General features: G+C 49.8%; 1 protein-coding gene across 1 annotated transcript in view; it reads right to left on the bottom strand.

The window, feature by feature from the left end:
- SNTG2 (syntrophin gamma 2) overlaps positions 1 to 21,288 on the bottom strand; it is a 129,848-nt gene that overhangs the window by 84,081 nt on the left and 24,479 nt on the right. The window contains exons 5-8 of the mRNA XM_060117912.1: positions 19,188 to 19,244; positions 19,042 to 19,099; positions 9,085 to 9,128; positions 8,931 to 8,972 (exon numbers count right to left, since the gene is read on the bottom strand). Coding sequence (XP_059973895.1) covers positions 8,931 to 8,972; positions 9,085 to 9,128; positions 19,042 to 19,099; positions 19,188 to 19,244 — 201 coding nt within the window. The remainder of the gene's footprint in view (positions 1 to 8,930; positions 8,973 to 9,084; positions 9,129 to 19,041; positions 19,100 to 19,187; positions 19,245 to 21,288) is intronic.

Below are 21,288 nucleotides of genomic sequence, written 5' to 3'. Positions count from 1 at the left end.
CCGAAAATATGAGCTTCGAAGTTTAAACGACATTTTAATTTTGGAGAAATCAACGGGCATCACTTCGCCCTTCTCGGCTGCAGTGTCACCGTCCCCACGGTTCAGGCCCTTCCCCTGTAACACAAACAGCTCATTCCTTTAGCTCTAGGGTCAGCTTTTAATGCTCAACCTTTGCCTCGTTTAAGCAAACGTGATTCAGACACATTAGCCAAAGCCCGGAGTAAGAAGCTGTACGTGTTCGCGCCCCCGGCGTCCCATTGGGAACGCGTGTGATGCTTCCACGCGGCCCCGGCCCTCCCCTGAGCACACCCCTGCTGACGACCTGCTTCTGCCTGGAGAGCCACAGAAGGGCCTTTCCCGTCATCCCGGGGATGTTCTCCGTGTCCCCTGAGCCTGAGCTCCTCCCCTTTGCCTCGGCCCGTGAAACCCGCCAAACGCCCCAGCCCGGGCCAGCCTACGTGAACGGGCGCCCCCGGCTCATCACGCACCCGTCTGTCCCCCTCTCCCCGAGGCCCTGCGTCCACAGCCTCCTGCGCCACGGGCACTGGAGTGTCTCCTCCACGTATCAAATCTCGTGACCCTGAGGCCTTTTCTCCATTTCACGCCTCACCAGGCGGGCGCCCCGGGAACCCTGAGGCGGGCCTACCCCAGCGCCCCTTCCCGAAGCCCCCTCGTCTCCTGCTGGGTGGGTGCAGGTGCAGACATGGGATGAAACGCCCCAGGGGCCGTCTTCCCGAAGTCAGGGCTGCCGCCCACGGGAGGGAGAAGGGCAGGGCGCAAAGGCTCCCACCAACCCAGCAACGCGGCCATGAGACGGACGCTCTGCTGGGACGACTCAACAGCTGAGGCCCAGCTGGGACCACCCTCCAGCCGGCCCGAGGCCCCAGAGACAGTGGCCAGCGCCTCAGCTCCTGCAGGCCGTCAAGGGCAACGGGGCCCACGCGCCTCCTCCTCCGAGGGCGACCCAGGGCGTCTCACAAAACTGTCATATCACTGTGCCCTCTCCTCCTGCATCGAAGGGACCCCGAGCTGCAGCGCCGTCCTCTCAGGATGTGGCTGCTGCAAGGGTGTGGGTCACATCTGAGTAAGGGACGGCCACCGAAGAACCTGCCTCGTCCTGGGGGCTCATGGAGCTTTAAATTTAAGACCAGGGTGTCACGTGGACAGCACGAGCCTGAGATGTGTGCCCCGCTCTGTGGTCAAGTTCTCCCGCTGCTTCTGTTATGCGGGTCTGCCCGCATGTGCCTGCACACACGCGCACACACACACACCCCTACCTCAATAAGTGAGCATATATTTAACGTTACAAGTCTTCCTGGAGATAAAATGGAGTTTAAAGCATTAAAATCTATCTAATAAAGGCTAATTAGCCCCCGGAAGACTCGCTCACATATTTACATGGCTCAGTCCTTCAGCGTTGTTCCTCAGGCCCTTGAAGAAACATCACTTTGGACAAGTTAATTTTATCCGGGAACAACAGTAAACCGTGAGGCAGGTGCACCTTTGATGAAACAGTGGGCTTAACGTCAATGTATTATTATTTTTCAAATCCCAAGTGTCTACTCTGCCTTGATGCTTCCAAACTTTGAAATGCTTGGACAAGGAAAAGGTTTTACTTCATCACCAGTTTCTTTTTTTTCAATTTAGGTCAAAGTATGTATGTGCCGTCTGAGAAAATATTTTGACTACTGACCATTAATGCCTCCGAATTCAATGAATGACCTCAAAGCTATGTCTACCCCTCAGACCACGACCTTCGGACTGACGGGTGTCGGGAGGGAGCCTGACTCCATGCTCGGCTCTGGATGGCGGGGCCCCCACTCTGCCTCAGAGCGACACAGACTTGCTTTTGCATCTATTTAAGACCAGCAATTCCGGCATCTTCCCGCCTGCGTCCCCGTCACCGGGCACGTCTGCTCTGCTCTGACAAAGTAGGTGCAGGTTCCTATTTCCCACCTCTGACTCACCTGCTGGGCCGCCAAGTTTTACCGGTGAGTCAGACATATTTCTTTTTTAGGAATGATTCAACTCTCATATGAATCTTCCCCGAGCTTTTAAAATGCCACTCGAGCCATTTAAACTGCTGGGTCTCAGGTAAACTACTTGGGCTGCCACAACAAAAAAGCCACAGGCTGCAGCTTGGATGACAGACACTCTCTGCCACAGTTCTAAGGCGGAGCCCGCAGTCAGGGTGCCGGCCGGGTCAGGGCTCTGGTGAGGGCCTTCATCCTAGCTGCAGACGGCCACCTTCTCACTGTGTCCTCACAGGGCACAGAGCGAGCTCTGGTGTCCTCCCCTAGCATCCCACGGATGCTAATCCTACTGGACAGGGCCCCACCCTCATGACCTCATCTCCCTGGATTCTCCTCCGAAAGGCTCCTCCTCCTGACATCATGACCCGGGGGTTACTGCTCCAACCTGTGAATCTGGGGCACAGACACTCGGTCCAGGACAGGGGCTGGCAGCCTTGCGGCCTCAGAAGAGTTTCTCCAGGGAGTCTCCGAAGTTGTCTCACCCGGGACGCCTTCCAAGGAGTGAAGAAATCATCCCATATGGTTATGTCTGAGGAGCCAGTGCAGCTTTAAAATGTTGTAACTGAAATATGATGACTGGATATTTTAGAACAGGAAGTAACAAACAGATACACGATGAAAGCATGGGTGTCTTTCACATGCCAGAGCCCTGGATGGACACCTCAGACACATGGCTACTGGTGTATCTTGCGTGTCCTTCCGGAAATCATCTACGCATTTGCCAGAATGCCTTCTCTCTTGAGGGCGTTTTGGTGACATCTAGCAGAATTCACAATCTGTGTGCCTTGTGGCCCCGGGCCCACACGTGTAGGTACAGGACCACGTGGGAACAAAGAGGCACACACAGGAAAGCACACTACACCACGCGTGCTGTCTGTCCTCCTCTTGGCCCTGTTTTCACGTCAGTGGAACCATGTCCACTAGCCGAATCATTCTCTTTGCCTAAACTCAAATCTGCAGTTCACCCCTGTCCGCATGCAGACCTGTCCTGCTCCTTCACACGGGTGGTGGGCTGCACTTCACGGATGTCCAGTGACGAATCCCCCTCCACCCTCCACCCGCGTGTCTCTGCTGAGAGGGTCACAACCCCCTGCATCACTAGCCCCACTGCACCTTCACTAATATTTCTAGAATTCTTTTCAGAGCTTCTCTGTCCTGTATTATTACAAGAGCAAACTTGGGATAAACTTTCGGTATCTTGAATGTCTCTTTTACTTGTCCTCTACGTTTTGTGATTCTTTAAAAATGTGCACCTTCATCTTTATTATTTCCTTCTTTACCCTTGTGGGTCATTCTGTTGCTCTTTCTTCAAACTTCTGAGGTAAAAAATGGCTCTTTTTTGTTTACCTCCTTGCTTTCTAATGAACATACTTAAAAACTGTTAATCTTCCCCTAAACATTACTTAGTTGTTTCCCATAATTTCTACATGAAGTGTTTCAACATTGTTCGTGTCTGTATTTTTTCCTTTAGCATTTCTTTTTACACAAGTATAACTATTTTTATAGTTTCCAGATATGTAGAAAATTTTTAAAAGCAGTTTTCATTTTGCTTAGAGGACATAACCTATATTATTCTTATTCTTGGCTTCCTCTGTGGCCTGAACAATTGCTGTGAATGTTCCACATGCTCTCGAGAGAATGTGGGTTTTATATGGGACAAATATGCACAGGCTCACACCTCCTCACACACACTCACATACAAGCACATAAGCTCACACACACTCAAATACATAGGATCACACACTCACATAAAAATACATAGGCTCACACACACACTCACACACAAACACATAGGCTTCCACACACACACTCACACACACACACAAACACATAGGCTCACACACACTCACATACAAATACATAGGCTCACACACACACTCACATACGAATACAGAGGCTTCCACACACACACACTCACACACACACACACACACACACACACACACACACACTTGCACCCGCCGGCCCGCCAGCCCCTTGGCGGTCATCTGCGGGGTTGGGTCCCCCCCCGACCCTCCCACTAACACCGCCACTGTCGACGTCAGGACCGCTGCCTCCACACCCCGCGCCGAGCCCCGATGCCCACGCCTGCCCTTCTCACCTCCAGCTCCACGGACGTATTCCTTGGCTCCACCAAGACCTACCGCCTGCCGGTAACTTCCGCCCTCCCGGCCCTCATGGTGCCGATGCCCTCAGCACCGCCTTATTCCACTAAATCCCCAGATCTGTCCCCAGAGCCTTGGCTGCACACGCGCTTTCAGCCCCGTCTGAGTGTCCTTCTACCTGACGGTGACCCAGCGACCCCTGGGCTGGTCCACTCTGCACTCACGGACAAGTTCCTGGGAACAGGCCTTTTGACGTGGGCCCTGAGGCTCATCAAGCCTCCCCCGCCTGCCCATCTGCATCCAGGACCTTCTCTGCAGATGCACAGGGGCCTGGCCATCATCCTGAACACACCCTCTGCCCCCAGCGGCAGGTGGCAGTGCCTGTGGTGAGAACCCAGGGATCCTCCCAGCTGCTTGGCGTGGTGAACCGCATGCAGCTCGGTGTTTTCTCAACAGTATTTTGCCTCTTTGCCATATGAATTCTCAAATGCTTCATTTGTAGAACCAGGACACTTTAAACATTGAGGCTGGTTTGCTGTAAGTAATTTCGGCGTCTGTACTTACAGCCACAGTGAGCAGGAAGGTCTCCTGAGACAAAGCACAGCAGTTCATGGAGCTGAGGCCCCCCGCAGCCAGCATCAACCCCACTCACAACCCCGAGCGCCACGGGGAGGTGAGCTGCCTAGTGTCTGACGGCCGAAGTGCCCGTCCTGCTGGTTGGCAAGGGAGCTCAAGGGACTCACTCATGTGCGGTTCTGGAGAGAACTGCTTCAGGCGAGTGAGCGACCTCACCCCCTCATCAAAGGACCCGTGAACTCTCTCGCCTGGACTGTACCCTCCACACCCTTCCAGTCCTGGAGGACTGCCACCCTGGTCTGAGAGCAGGAGCGAGTCCTTCCAGGAGTCGGGAAACACCTTTTACTACAATGACAACCAAGGCTCCAGATGCGTTCTCCTTCCCAGAACAAATAGAACACGTTCCTGGTACCTGAGTTACAACTACAGACACAGCCAAAGATTCACTTTCCTGGAGGTTCTGGCTGTCAGCAAACGCCAGCAGAAGCAGCAGCAATAGTGGACCCTGACTCTCCTGCATCCAGGCCAGGCCAGTCATCCGTCTTTCTGTCATCCCGCCCCCAGCATCTCACCAGCCCTTGCGGCCCCCGGCTGGTCAGCTGCATCATGACATTGTGTGTATTCAACTTGAGGGGACATAAGGCAACACCCTAGAGAGTCTGTGAAGACGCAGGAGTGCCAGAGCAGGAAGTGGCCCCAGAGACAGACAGGGGGCTAGGCCTGTCACCTGTGACATGAGAACGAGCTGCCACAGGAGCGCCCCTGCCGCCAAGACGGCAGGCCCGCTGGTGGTTGGCTTGGATCCCGATGGGGGCGTGGCCCACAGCTGGACACGCTGCTCTTCCCACGCACCCCACGGTCATCATGCTACTGACGCGGAGATGGCTCTGCACTATATCCACGCTGCCCCAGGCAGGCGCCCTGCCACCCGGGCCCGCCGCCCAAAGACCTCAGGCGCCGGAAGTGTCCGTGGCAGATGGGATTCTAGGTAGTGTCTGGAGGAGGCTAGTGGGATAATCACACACATACCTTTGTGTTTGTTCTCCTCGTGGAAAAGCTCCTACCTGGTTACTGGGCTCAGGTAGGGTCTGGATGCTCGACTGTGGTCAATGCTACAACACAGAGTCCCGTGCGTCAGAGTTTGAGTGTCCTCTGTCTCCCAAGGCCATAGGGGCTGGACACATGCATCTCTGCTACCAAGGTCAGCAGTTTATACAAGGCCGACCTGGACCGGGCCCCAGGGGAGGATGTGAGCACGTGAACAAGAGCCAGACTCCCCTGCCCCCGGTGCTACTGCACCAACGACGCCCCACAAAGCACACTGGTGGCTTTACTGGGAGTTTAGATTCCCATTCCAACAACTGTGAACCCTGCTAATTTCGAGGCCCGGGAATTAGGGAGCAGTGATGCTGAACCAAAGCTATCCACTGAAACCTCTGCGGGTGTCAGGTGATTCTTGTGCACATCGGGGTTGAGAATCATGTCTCTGAACAATTTTCCAACTCATGCACGAGAAAACACTGTTGGTCGGTTATCTCTATCTTTATTTTTCTATCCATCCACCCACCCACCCATGTTCTATCAGCTACCTGTCTGTCTGTCTGTCTACCTGTCTGTCTATCTACCTACCTTCTATCCATCCATCTTCCCTCTACCTAACCTACTTAGTCCAGCCTTTCCATAGCACTTATGTTCCTTCCAACAAGATGGAACGCTGCCTTAACCTCCTGTGTTCGGGACAGTTTCTCATATGAGCAGAGACTGAGTGAAGGTGACCATCGCCCAAGGAGGGCAGATGTGAGGAGGTGGGGGGCCGGGAGTAAGTCGGCTGCCGCGGGGAAGAGGAAGCCCGGACAGCCCAGGGCCCGAGAGCGGAGGCTCATCCTCGAGGGCAGAGGCCTTGCTGACACCTGATGGATGCTCAGGGGAAGGAGGGTCCACACGTACTTGCCGAACGACCTGGAGAAACAGGCGACCGGCCTCAGCTCCCTCAGGACACCTTCTAGCTGCGAGTTGCTGAGTGACGGCCCACGAGATGCTGTGAGCGGGGGTTCTGGGGGTGTGACGGCCTGGCTGCTGCTTGGAACAGCAGACCTGGAAGGTTCCATTTCTACCATTTTTTAAACACGAGTGAAGACTTTATTTCTAAGGGTTCTGGAGTTCAAAATCACCAGAACTCAGAATCTGTCCTGAGATCTTAGTGATAACCAAGCTGCTGGGCATGAATAAAATGTGTATAAAAAGGACTCATTTCAACTTGAAAAGGAGGCCTCATAAAACAAGTCTGTGAAGTGTTATCAGTTAGGGCAGTTTTTAATCAATGGTTTTCATGGGACTTAAAACCCTGGCCTGACATTCTGGACTAGAAGTTAATTTAACATTTGAGATTTTAAAAAGAAATTCTGAGCATGTTGCATAAAAATGAAGTTCTGTAATGTTTCTCGTTCTGAGACCCTTCAGGACGGAGTGCTGACCCTGCTCTGACTCTCACTGGACATCGGTCTGGGTTCTGCTGTGGGGACCCTGTTGCCAGGTCTCCTGCCATACGTGTGGGCCTGGGGGTCCCTCAGGGGGACCAGCTGCCCCCACACCACCTCCCGCCAGGCATCACTAACCTCTGCACACAGGTGACACTGAGTGATTTTCCAAACATCATTTTTCCTTCCTCTCTGAATAGTGAGATGTCTCAGAATTTGCCCAATAAAATTATGGAAAGTTTACTCTCTGCTACGTTGGCTACGATATTATATGTTGATATGGATGAGGACACAAGGTGTATTAAAAAGGGGGAAATAAACACATTTTCTTTGCCCAAAAGCAGTACAAATTTTCCAAAGCAGGAGAAAATATACAGGATGAGGTTCATTTTGTAGATCTTTTGTGTGGAGCAGAACTGACTTTTTGCTGTTGTTTTTTTTTTTTTTTTTGCTTGCGGTATGTGGGCCTCGCGCTGTTGTGGCCTCTCCCGTTGCGGAGCACAGGCTCCGGACGCGCAGGCTCAGCGGCCATGGCTCACGGGCCCAGCCGCTCCGCGGCATGTGGGATCCTCCCGGACCAGGGCACGAACCCGTGTCCCCTGCATCGGCAGGAGGACTCTCAACCACTGCGCCACCAGGGAAGCCCAGAACTGACTTTTTTTTCTTTTAGGATTAAGTGAATCTAGAATTTACTCTGAAAAATGAGTTTCACAGTGTGCAACTGTGATTTATGAGGTCTTTTACAAATTTAATATTTTTATGAAGTTCATAAGTCTGAAAAGCTGAGATTGTATGTCATTAGCAGTGCTCCAATCATGGCTTTTGTGTCACATAAGACTGTAGACTTGCAATTTGATAATTTGGTCCAAAAAGTATATTTGTATCAGTCAAGTATTGGAATAACTCCATTTATAAGCTTTACACATCATTTACTTAAGTTAAAAGTCTTTCTTTTCAGATGAATGCTTTTCACTTTCCCTGGGCTGGGATAAAGTTACCTAGGTGTACACTGTCTCTTTTTGAATTACTATGTATTTTCTTACCTTAAGAAAGAAAACTTTTGCAGAGATTGAAAAATAACCCAAATGTTAAGTTTAGGAAGTAAATAGATGAGAGCACATCATCCATTTGAACCTAAACCTAAAACTACAAGTCCCTTGAGGCCAAGAAACAGGTCATCCCGCCTGCGAATCTTTCCTCTGTGCCTGGAGCAAGTTAAAATAATTCTTCACCTAGTTAACGACCTACTAATATGCCGTGTTGGAGCCTGACCTGACCTTGGGCAAGGTTCATGTCTGGAAAGGGGCGTTGGGGCAGAGCCTGTGACCCCCATGTCCACAGGCCAGCATCCCAGACACACACCAGAGGCGAGCGTCCTGAGACGTCTTCCAAGGCGACAAGCACACAAAGCCAGAGGGAGCCGGTGCGCAGACCCTCACAGGCTCCACTCCGGTCACCTGGGCGGGGTCCCCACTCCCTGAATTTTAACCCTCCCATCTTTAAAATAGCAGCCACCAAATCTATCTTTTACAGCATCAGAGAGGACCCATGACGTGTGGATTGTGAAGGGACGTGGCACAGAGGCCCCTTCGAAACACAACTTCCTAAACTTTCTAAGCTTTTCTGAAGCTCTGTGTCTATGAATATACTCCGTGAAATGAACTTTCAGAGAAAAAAATAATGAGAATGAGAGGCTATCTAATAAAAAGAACAAAAACCATAAAATATCATACACTTACCACTTCTTCGTGGGTTGCATTTTCTACATTAATGCCATTAACCTGAAAAGATGACAAATTAAGAATTTTGAGGATAATAATTGATGAGTCTTAATTCAAAACTAACATGAACTAACATGCAACAGAGCCAAGGACTGAAGTTTAAAATACTGACCTGGAGGAGGGCGTCCCCTACGAATAACATCCCTGTCTGGTGGGCTGCAGGGTCGCAAAAGGGGCAACAGTGTTAAGAGAGATTCAGAGACATCGTGCTCCTCCTGGCAGTGGTTTAGGGTTAGAGTTTGCAGCAACTGGCATTGTGTGTGTGCAGGTGTGAGTGTGAGTGTGCACACACGTGTGCATTGGGAGTGTGGGTATGTGCGCGCACACGTGTGCATGTGTAGTATGTGCGCACACACGTGTATGTGCGTGCACACGTGTGCATGTGTAGTATGTGTGTGCACCTGTGCGTGGATGTGTGTGCATGCAGGAATCTCTGTGGGTGAACATGTGCATATGTGTGTGCACACGCTCACATGCGTGACATGTGAGAACGTGAGCACGTGTGTGTCTCTGTGTGTGTGCGTGTGCACGTGTGTACACAATGTGGGTAAATGCCAACAGCACAGCCCCAGCGCCCCCCTCGCCCAGCCAGTGAAGCTAAACATTCAGCTAATTTTAAGCACATTAAGAGAGTTACTTTGTAAACGCAGAGCCTTGTTCAATGAGAAGCACAAATGTCACTTCCTCCTAATGAAGGATTTCGTTACATGTGTGGAAAGTCTGATCCCCATTTTTCACTAAGTCGACACAGACAATAAAATAGGAATCCCAGAAGCCACTCAGCATTTTCCCCTTTCTCGGTAACACATTTACATAGACTGCTTTAATTAAAGAAAATGTGCCCAGAATATTAAAGGAAAAAGGAAAGAAAACCTTTGTATTGTAAAGTTTGAGTATAATCTCCACAACATTATTCCACTTCACTTTTCTATTTTCATAGGGGCAGAGAGATAACTCCTTTCAATAATAAGACTGAATGAATTCGCACCAAACGTAAAGCATTTTGCAGTGTAAACCCTGACAGCTGTTTTTCCTCTTTTGTCACGCAAATGCCTGACCTCAGCACTGCTCCCCTCGACGAGTGCCAACCACACAGCAGACGGAGCCAGGGCCCCGGCCCCTGAGCCGCAGTGAGGCCCCTGAGCCGCAATGAGGCCCCTGCACTTTAGAGACCCTGGTTGACTTCAGTAACTGACCATTTGGCCCCTTGTTTTTCCTCTTCCTGTGCTTTAAATTCCCACCTTTATGTTTAAATTCACCAATAAAGAGTGATCCCGGGAAACCCTAGACCCCGGCCTCGACCCCAGTGAAAGCAGGACGCAGGGCCTTGCACTCTCTGCTGGCAGCCTCCTTTCTGTGTGACCCAGGGGTGCTGTGTGATTTCCAGGTCCTGTCAGCAACGAACCTTTATTTTTTCAGTCCCCTCATGGCTACTGCTGAAGGCATCGTATGACCATAAGAGCCACAAGGGCTGGTCCAGCCACAACACGGGTTAGAGACAGGCTGAGACCTGTAGAAAACACATTTTCACAGGTATTTTTGCCTTCCTCTAGATTTGTTTTAATTTATAAGTCTTTGGTTAAATATTCGAAACCAAATAATAAGTTATTAACACTGGAATTCTTTAAATTTCAGGTAAATATTTAATGTCAATTGTTAATATTAGTTCTAGTCATTAACTAGTATTAAATTTTGTTGAAAATAAAGTACAGTGTTTATATTAATGAATTTAATGGTATGGTTTTAGGTAACTAATAAAGTTCTCATTTACACTGAGCCTTTGCCCAGAAAACCTCCGTCACCCATTAGGTGAGATTTACACTCCCTCTAGCTCCACAGGGGGGCCCTTTCAGAATCTCCCCCATCTCTGCCTCTATCTCTCTCTGTCTCTGTCTATCTCTTGGCCTCTGCCTCTCTCTGCCTCTGTCTCTGTGTCTTTCTCTCTCTGCCTCTGTCTCTCTCTACCTCTGTCTCTGACTCTCTCTGTCTCTGTCTCTCTGTCTCTCTCTGCCTCTGTCTGTCTCTATCTCTCTCTGCCTGTCTCTCTGTCTCTTTCTGTCTCTGTCTCTCTGCCTCTGTCACTCTGTCTCTCTCTGTCTCTGCCTCTGTCTCTCTCTGTCTCTGCCTCTCTATGTCTCTGTGCCTCTGTGTCTCACTGCTTCTATCTGTCTCTATCTCTCCCTGCCTATCTCTGTCTCTGTCTCTCTCTGCCTGTCTGTCTCTCTGTCTCTCTGTCTCTGTGTCTCTGTCTCTCACTGCCTCTATCTCTGTCTCTATCTCTCTGTCTCTCCCTGCCTGTCTCTCTGTCTCTGTCTCTCTCTGCCTGTCTCTGTCTCTCTCTGTCTCTTGTCTGTCTCTCTGTCGTTAAAGCAAAGCTAATTAAAAAGACTTCCCAGTTAAATCTTTGAAATGTTTTATCTTTGTTGGACACTTTTAGTTCTAAAGAAACAAATTAAAAAGTGGTAAAGTGGATGATAAAATAAAACCACGGAAATTTGATTTTAATTTAAAATTTTAATTACTGTTCCTAAATAAACTCTTTGGTGAGATGAAGCTAGGTTCGGAGATTTCAGCTGGAAAACGGCTCTAGTTTATTTCTGTGGTAATCCTGCCATTACATCAGGATGTAAGATGGAAATACAGCGTCATGTATTTTAACCCACATAAACATTCAAACATGCAAACTAGCTACAATGAGATATTTTCTATTTCTGTTATACTTGCCTTTTCAAGTCAAATTAATCGCTATTACTATAGTGTTATGTGAGACTGTGTAAATTTAATCATTGTTTGCAATACAATTGCGTTATAATGGAAACTGTTCTTTTTGCAAATTAATTAGTCTTTGTAAAATTCAGACGCTTGTTAAATATTCATTCACATAAACTTCTGGGTAGTATTAGAAAACGAGAACACTTCTTAAACAGTCTCATGTGCACTGAACACCTGGATTAATAATGACTAAAACCCTCTTCATCATCCTTTACAAGCACTGAGTCCTTTACGCCCCAGAACGGGCCACGTGTGGACACTGTCACCACCAAGCGGTCCATGGGAGGAGAGACGGGGCTGACCCCACCCTGGGGAGACCTCCGAGGGGCCAGCCGCTTACTCTGCCTCAGAAGCAGACTCAGGGGCACAGGATTCATTTCCACATTCTGCTCTGGTTCAATCCCTAGACCTCTCCAACCTTCCGTTGGCCCCCTGCACAGGGAGATTATCCTATCACCTCACTGGACAGTGGGGATTAAATGTTGGTCCATGGAAGTGCTAACAAGGTTTCTCTTCCCATCTTACAAGGGGCCCTGGGAGGTTATGTGTTATTGATAATGGGGGGAGTTAAATTCTTTAAGTAACTCAAGATATTTCAGCCATTTCAAAGTATCTTGTAAATTAAAATTAAAAAGTACTGGGGCAGGGCCTCCCTGGTGGCGCAAGCGGTTGAGAGTCCGCCTGCCGATGCAGGGGATACGGGTTCGTGCCCCGGTCTGGGAGGATCCCATATGCCGCGGAGCGGCTGGGCCCGTGAGCCATGGCCGCTGAGCCTGCGCGTCCGGAGCCTGCGCGTCCGGAGCCTGTGCTCCGCAACGGGGGAGGCCACAACAGTGAGAGGCCCGCATACTGCAAAAAAAAAAAAAAAAAAAAACAAAACAAAAAAAGTACTGGGGCAGGCTTCCCTGGTGGCACAGTGGTTGAGAGTCCGCCTGCCAATGCAGGGGACACGCGTTCGTGCCCTGGTCTGAGAGGATCCCACATGCCACGGAGCAACTGGGCCCGTGAGCCACACTACTGAGCCTGCGCGTCTGGAGCCTGTGCTCCGCAACAAGAGAGGCCGCGATAGTGAGAGGCCCGCACAACGCGATGAAGAGTGGCCCCCGCTCGCCACACTAGAGAAAGCCCTCGCACAGAAACAAAGACCCAACACAGCAAAAATGAATAAAAAATAAATTAATGTCAGATGCAGGCTTGTGACATACTCTGTCACATAGGGAAGGACATAAGTCAGGCACCAGCAGATAAGCAAAGCTTTAAAAAAAAGAAAGAAAAAGTACTTCCATCTTCCAGGATGGCCCTCAACTGTGGAAGCTGACACAGTGGATGGTGTTAGGAGGATTCAAGGAGCAAAGACAAAGTGGGTCCAGGACAGAAGGACTTGTATGGAGAGCCTCTCAGACACCTTCTGTAGCCATAGCAACTGGATTCTTTGCTGCCAACCTGCCTCCCTCTGATCTTAACATCAAGTGATCCTTCAACAGTAAGAACACGCTGGCAGCCTGGCAGCCAAATTCTCTGCTGCATTTCATTCTTAGCAATCAGCTACCGAAGATGAAGGCTCTTCCCACGTGGAATTTAAATTAAACCTGCAACATTTAATGTGCATCCTTCCAAGATTCTGATATATCTAGTATGTCTTGTCCAGGTTCCAACATTCCTCATTCAGCTACAAAGTCAATTTTTATTGTCTGTTCCAAGTTCTACTTATTTTGATAGCTTTCAAAGCACATTTTTCATTGATTCATTAACAATGAAGGAGAAAGAATGCTGAAATATTCTTCACTCAAGGAGCTTCACTTCCATCTGGATCCAGGGTGTGGGAAGGGCCTCCTTTCACCCTATAGCCAGCTCCTGTGGCAAAAGGAGCAGATTCTGGTTTGTTCTAGGAAGCAGGGTCAGGAAAGCCTGACCTAAAAATTCCAAATCTGGCTCCACAATCTCTTCCTGAGGTGAGAGGACTTTCTCTCTACTTCCACGCAAATTCAGTCAGATTCAGGCTACACCGTCTAAAACAGGACTCTGTTAAATATTAACAGAGTCTAGAAAGAAGTTAGCAACTATTGGTGAGACACACAGGCCCGAATATTTGCGTCAGATCTTACGTTTCCAAAGCCATGTCCTTTGCAGCACAAAAATGAGATGGGGCAACAGAAGGCCCTGCTGCTGGGGTCAGGGGCTGCACAGTTAACACGGACAGAGGCAAAGGCCCGCTGTCTGAACCCCCGACACCAGTGGGACAGGCAGCAAGACAGTCGCATTCTCTGAAAAGGTCGCCCGGGCTCTGCAACCTCTGCTTCCCTAAGCCTGGACCACACATTTGGACTATGCAGTGGGGAGGGGTGCTAAGTGGCCTCAGAATTAACACAGATGAGGGGCTGACATGTAGACGGAGGAGAGGGAACCAGAGGGATGCAAGGATCAAGGGGAAGATAAAGGTTTCCACTGAATTCAGCAAAATCAAATTAATGAAATGTCATAGATGTGAAAAGAAGTTAATCACAAATCTTGTATAACGGCGGCATTTCACGGCTGTAAGACACCAAATAGAGGTGAATATTCTAGAGAAAAATAAAAAGTTGGCGTCTCAGGGGACCTCACACCCCAGGAAGCTCCGACCTCCCCCTGAAATTGGCTCAGTAAGTGTGAGGAGTCCCGTTTCGACGGATCTCGTGGCTTCAAAAGGCGGAGGGTCCCCTGCACTCAGGTTCCCCCCGCCAGCCCTGTGCCGGTTGGGATGAGCGTGCAGCTCCTAGGCATGGGCTTGGTCCCCTCACCCTGGGGTGATACCTGTGTTTGGACGATAGTAACGGTCATTCTGTGCAAACGTGCAGCGTCTTCACAAGGGACACAGCCGCCCCATTTCCATCCACACTCAGCTGTCACAGAAATGTCCTCTATGATCCCACCATCCAGCTGAAGGTAACGATGACTGCTCCACATAAAAAAGGCTAAAGGATCCTAATTCTTTTTACCCTCCTAATGGGACAAACTTACCCCCTCCCTACTTTTTAGTTCAATTTTCTGGATATATTCTAATTGTCCCATCTGTCTCCTGAATACAAGCACCAAACCTGTCACAGGGTGCAGCCTGCCCATCCAAATCCTTACTGAAACATTATGATGGTAACTGAATTAAACCTCGGCTGTGAATGGATTTTACTAGTACGTAATGTGATGACATGGTATGGAGGAAGAACTGAGTTCAGAGACAGAAAAATCTGGTTTATAACTAAGCCTCCCTTTCCTGGCAGAGTGAGACTGGGCGAACCACCGTTTCTCTGTTCCCTGACCTATGAGTGTGAACAGCCAGCCACACCTGCCTTGTCCAGTCATGAAGACCCGATGAAAACACAAAGAATTTGAAAAAGAACAGATGCATGTATATGTACAACTGAATCACTTTGTTGTACACCTGAAACTAACACACCATAGTTAATCAACTATACTCCAATATAAAATAAAAGTTAAGAAAAAAGAAAATGAAAGTCCTTTCCATGTCACACAAGCATTATTTCAATGTAAGAAATTGTTGTTAAGATGACAATTTCTAACTCTAAGCCTCTTTGTCATCCATGTTTCTCTTCATCGTTTATTTGTTGTATACAGTTTGTTTTGGGTTTCTACGTTTTTGCAGTATTAGAAATAATATATTTAAATTTCATTCAATTGTAGAAATCTCCTCATTCTTGCTTATTTTTATAAAGTGCAAAGTGGTAATTAATAACAGCAAGCTGCTGTGACCAACGATTAAAAGGAGGATTGGAGAACGGCCCAACACTGCTTTTGCTTTCCAGAAACATAAAATGTTATTAAGAAGATGTGTGTCTAACTCAAGATACCTCACACCTATGTGTGTGCACGTGTATGTGTGCATGTGTGTGTGTGCCCGTCATGTATTTATCACAGAGCACGCATGCAGCCTCGCAGGTGAGGTCGGGTGTGCGGGAAGCAGAGCTCCCTGTGGGCACGAAGGCGGGGGATAGGAGGGGCACCAGGGTGCCAGGCCTCACACGGGGGCAGGGCTCATGTCTGGGTTTGCAGAATCACCAGTAACACAGAGAAGGGCTCAGATGTCCAGCCTGAGCACTTAACATGTAAGCAGCAGAGGGTCAGGGGAGACTTCTGGGCAAGGGGACGGAAGAGCCACACAGAAGAATTAAGTTCAAAGAATGCGGACAGAGGCCATAAGTCTGCGTTCTTAGGATGGGCACCACAATCACACAAAACCTAGGCAGTGACCTTTCTAGACTGGCATTAAATCCTATGGCCCCTGGTGGTTCTAGGGTTTTAATAGCATTCCTGGTGACTGGCCCTGCTGGGTACATGGGCAGGACACCCTGGTGGACAAGGATGTCTGTCCCTGGAGCAGCTGGGCCTGGGCAGGTGCGCTCAGCACCTTGCAGGAGCAGGACTGCAGGTGTGTAGGGTGCACCCCTGAGAACTGACAGGTCCAGCAGCTGAGCCGGACCTCACACAGAACCCAGGACTGCCAGCAACAAGTTCTGCACCCCTTGGAATCCTCCAGAAACAGCAGGACCCTGGACCACCAGCAGGGCCTGGATGGGAGGAGCCTTTGGTCAGAGCCCGGCCAAGGGCCGAGCTCTCACAGGGATAAGACGAGACCATCACCTGCTTCTCCAGCAGAGTCTCCGGGTGGATGGTCACAAGGCCATCTGAGAGCCTCTGTGATGCCTGAGGACCCAGGAACGACATCCGGCTCCCCGGCCAAGATGGGGAGCCTCCCTGCCCTCAGCGAGGAGGACCCCACGACCTGACCCAAACATGACCCTGCAATGAGGAGTGTGAAGCCACAACTGGGCAAAGGGCCTCACTGGGCTTTTCCTTCAAGACTCCAAGGCCAGTTCTCTGCTGGTGCCCTAACTCACCCAGGACTCTGGAATGTATTCTCCTAGCAGCAGCGCGAGTGTTTTTTTAACGTAAGACCTATCTTATGACCCTGCTTTGGGACGTCCTCAAACGACCCCTCTACCTCCTTAAGAAAATCCAAGTCCTGCCCCAGGACCGCGAGGCCCGAGGACCTGCTGCAGCTCCCCCGACCCCGAATCTCACGCCCCTCCCTCGTCTCCCTCCTCAGTCACCCCTGCCCCGCTGGCTTTCCTGTTTCTGAGCGAGCATGCCCCTCCCTGCACCGAGCTGTCACCCTTCCTCCCTTCCGGGGCCAGGATGCCATGTCGGGGCCTGCTCACCCCTTACTCTGGGTGATTCAAATATTTGCTTGAATGTCGCCCACAGAGAGACTCCCACCGAGCGCCCTATAAAACCGCGATGTTCTATCCATCACTCCGCACCCCAACACTGATTAATTTTCCTCATAGCAGCTGGCATTGTCTGAACGCGTACTATGATCTGTTCATTTACCGCCTGTTTTCTCCCACGGGACACGGGTGGGAGAAAACGGGCAGCGTTCGCCCTGAATGCCCAGACCAGAGTTTAATCTCCGTACGGTGGCTGCTGAAGGCGGCCAGGTCCGTCTGTGGATGAATGACTGAATAAAGGGGTTACACTCTGCTCTGCCCTAACGGTCCACGGCCGCCTGATTCCTAGACGCAACGCCAGGTGGACGGCAGGCCGCCGACCTCGCTGGTCCCCACGGTGAGCGCTGGAGGCAAACTCTCCACCTCTGGACTGTTCTCCTGGGACGACTGGGCATCTGCCCTCCTCGGGGTGGGGGGGAGCGAAGCAGGGTGCTGCCCCCGCAGGAGCAGTAGGGACCCCAGTTCCTGTCCCCTCCCCTGAGCTCTTTGCCTCCCAGGAGAAACCCTGACACCTGGGTTGCTGGCTGGGGTGATGGTTGTCAGGTTACCAGTGCCGTGCGCCCCGCCTCCCTCCCGTGTGTGGCCAGCTTCCCGGAGCCCAGGCTCCCACACACCACGGTCCCTCCTGACACCGACGTGCGCGGCAGCTCAGCCAAGGGGCTCCCTGCCTGTAAGACACACGTCCTGAGCCAGATCCTGAACATACGAACTAAGTTACACCAAGCCCGGGTCCCTGAAAGCTCACAGTTCACTGAGCATTTAATGCAAGAGTTTCGGGTGTAGAAGAAGCCCACAGTGAAGAAAGGAAGACATCAGTGGGAAACACCTTAACTCTGGCCGCAGCGGATGGAGAGGACCCCAGAGGGAGGGGGAGGGCCTGCTGGCCAGCCTGGCCCCAGGCAGGACATGGTGATGGAGACAAGGGGCCAGGAGACGCAGGGGGAGATGGGGACCTGGTCTGGGGACTCGCTGGGTCTGAGCTGCTCGAGATGCGACCCAGACGCTGCAGAGCAGAATCTCCGTTTCAGAAGAGAGAGTCGTATCTGCATGACTGGACTCTGCTGAGGGGGCCGGGAGCCCAGTGTGCCCCCAGCCCATGGAGAAGGCGCAGCCTGTCACCTGTCACTGTGTGCGGCCTCCTTGGCCTGTTCACACCTCTGCAGAGAAGGTAGATGCTCTTCCTGAACTGAGCATGAAATTCTTTTCTGATTTTAATCTTATTCCCTTTCTTTTCTGAAACTTATATTCATATCCACAGATTTAAAACTTTACTTATAAAAAAGAACTCAGGATGCTCACAAGGATTATAGGAGCAGAAGCGGATTCGAGCAACCCTTCCTTCAAGTGTTAATCAGCCAGCCAGGTGGTTATGGACTCGCAGAAATGATTAAACACTCAGAGTTCAGTGACGAATTGATTCATTCTCCCCGTAGACCCTCACTCTAAACGCAGGGACCTCTGAGCTCCTGCAAGCTTTTCGATTCCACAACTGCAGTGCTTGATTGTACAACTGTTGCACTTGGTTTGTACAACTTTCCACTTGCCCATTACAAGAAGGAATCCCGTCCCCACTCTCACTTCTACACACACTGATCTGCTCCCAAAGCCATTGGTTCACTGTGTCAGCGATTAACGAGCTACCGTCAGCACCGCAGAGGCCTCTCGCTCACGGCTGTGATGCCATTTTACACCAGAAACCTCATCACCACCGCATGTGCACACTGCATCCCCCCAGTGCTTTGTCTTTCCTGAGAAACCAGAGCTCAAACCACTGCCGTGTCCGTGTCTCCTGGGGATGACTTGACACCACGCTGCGAGTCCGTATCTCTCTTAAGGGCTCACGGGATCAGGGGAAATGAAAAAGGGCGGCATGGCACCAGGGATGGGAGAGCGGACAGCTACAAAGCAAGCTGGCAGGCAGATAACCGAGCAACACACGCAGCCGCTATCTTCTCATTTAAGGTCGTGCACTGTCTTCCAAAGTGCTGCCATGCTTACGGTCACTCAGAGGCTTTTACCTGCGTGGTCTTTGAATATCTTCGATATGACGACCGGGACCCCGTGCTCCATGCCGCCCTGCAAGACAGGAAGCAGGAGCGTGGTTAAGATCAGAGCGGGGACCTTCATGGACAAGCGTGTTGAGGAAAATCCAGTGCACTCATACCTTTATGCTCAGGCCCAAGCCGCCCACGGGCTGTCTGTGAAGCGTAACAGTTCTGTGCTTTAAAAAATTCAGAAAACAAACCCAGTTTAGGTTAAAATGCACAATCAGAAAGTGAATGCAAAATGTATACATAACTTCTTAATTAAAACTTTAGTGACTGTTGATACTTCCAAAGGGATGTTGCTTAACTACTACACCACTTTAAGTCTCCAACCTGCAGTATTACACGGAAACAAAGATACTGATAAAAACAGACCCTATTAGGTGCATTCTTTACACAAAATTCCTGTAAAGCTGGGGTCGTCTTACCCCCATTTTGTCTGAGGAATTGAGGCCCCCGAGGGAAATACCGGCCCTGGTTCCCCAGGTAACAGACGGTGAGACTGCAGAGCACACGCTCAGCTCTGTTTCTCAAACCTGTCTTTCCACGAATCCCAAAGCGGGCTCCCTTTGCACCACACTTCTCTGTACAGTTCAGTCGTTTTTAGTCCACTTGTTAAGAAATCAATGTTAACTCATGAACGATCGATTATCTCACGTCCCGACCTTGCTTAAAGGTGTCGCTGCTGATGAGAAGCCAAGATCCACGCTGCCCCTGTGGGCTGATGGGCTGGTCAGGGTCTCCATCTCTTATATGCTCAATCATGTAATGTATTTTATTTTGGTCTCAACTGACTATTTGTTAGTTGTGAGGCTGAGGGCGTGAATAGGGCGGCCTGGGGTTAGATGAAGGGGTGTAGGAAGTGTGTTTACCTCCAAAAGGTACTATCGGAATAAAACAGGGACATGCGTTGCTGTGATTATTAAGGGAAAGCATAAGTGCTTTTAGACCCAATGACCCTAAAGCCTGTGTGTTTGCAAAGCAACAGCAGAGGGCGAGTCAGGGGTCCGGGAAGAGCCGGGGGTCCTGCCCGAGCCTGGGGCCTGCTCACCGCCAGTGAGAAGAGACGCGGAAACTGTAGAGCCACTTGTAATCTTATTACAAGTTTTTATTTGTATTGTTTTATTTATATTTATCATATTATTTTTATTTATTATTTTAGTATTTAAAATCCACTTGTAATTTTATTCTCAGGAGTGGATACATTATAAGCTTAAAGTAAAGAAACCAAAAATTAGAGCAAATAGAACTATTTTAAAGTGTATACGTGGAGCACATTTTATAATTCTGAGCTCTTCCGCACATGTAACTTTTTGAACTGGTGAAATGTTTATATAATCATACATGGAAAAAGAGCTATAATTCGGGACTTTTGCATTGGAAGAATCGTTTTGCCTTTTCCCTGGTCCTGGGCTGGACTCCCAGTGAGACACTGGAGACCAGCAGGTGACACTCGTGTGACAGGGACACCATGTGACATCGAGACCACGTTCCAGGAATACTCCTGTCATCTACACAGAGGCAAAGCACAGCCGACACGGTGGGCGGAGGGCGGACCTCTGGGTCCAGCTGTGCCCAAAGTGGGGACAGGGAAGTTCCCACGTGTGACGCAGTCACACCAATGCTTCCAAGGGAAACTTCCTGAGCATCAGAAGATGAGAAAGTTGGATTACCTAATAGATTAACCAGGAATCCCTACGGTATTTCTCAAAACATTCGATAATGTTTTTCATTTTAGCCATTTAATATAAGCATTTGAACCTCACTGAGAGTAAATATTGGTGAAAATATCTTTTGAGAAGGAGTAAGTTGGTTTCTGCCTCAACTGACCTCACCAAAAAAATGACCTTTCAAATCCATCATTTTATTCATGTATCGATCTTGGGAAGACAATCTAAAGGACATGTCAAGAAATGGTCAACTGTGGCAGTGTGTTAATGCACACCAAAAATCTGTTCTAATGTGCCTAACTGGTCAGGAAAGGAAATTATGCCATAAAGCTCTTTAGTGTGTGTTTAAGAGAGCTCAAAGAGCCTACCGCTGCTTATTCCGGCCAAGCCAGAGCACTGCTTATTCAAATACTTGCTCTGTGCAACCTGCTGAGATGTTCTTTCCAAGCACATGTGGTGCCGGCATCTAAAGCTCGGCAAAGCTGAGTTTCTGCACGCTTCTGAGTTTCCTACACAGGAAGTTGCTGTGAACCGGACTGTGTGCCCCAGA

This window comes from Mesoplodon densirostris, chromosome 14 (assembly GCF_025265405.1).
Source record: "Mesoplodon densirostris isolate mMesDen1 chromosome 14, mMesDen1 primary haplotype, whole genome shotgun sequence".
Lineage (NCBI taxonomy): Eukaryota > Metazoa > Chordata > Mammalia > Artiodactyla > Ziphiidae > Mesoplodon > Mesoplodon densirostris.
The sequence above is the reverse complement of the archived record's forward strand: the minus strand, read 5'-3'. Positions and strand labels throughout refer to the sequence as shown.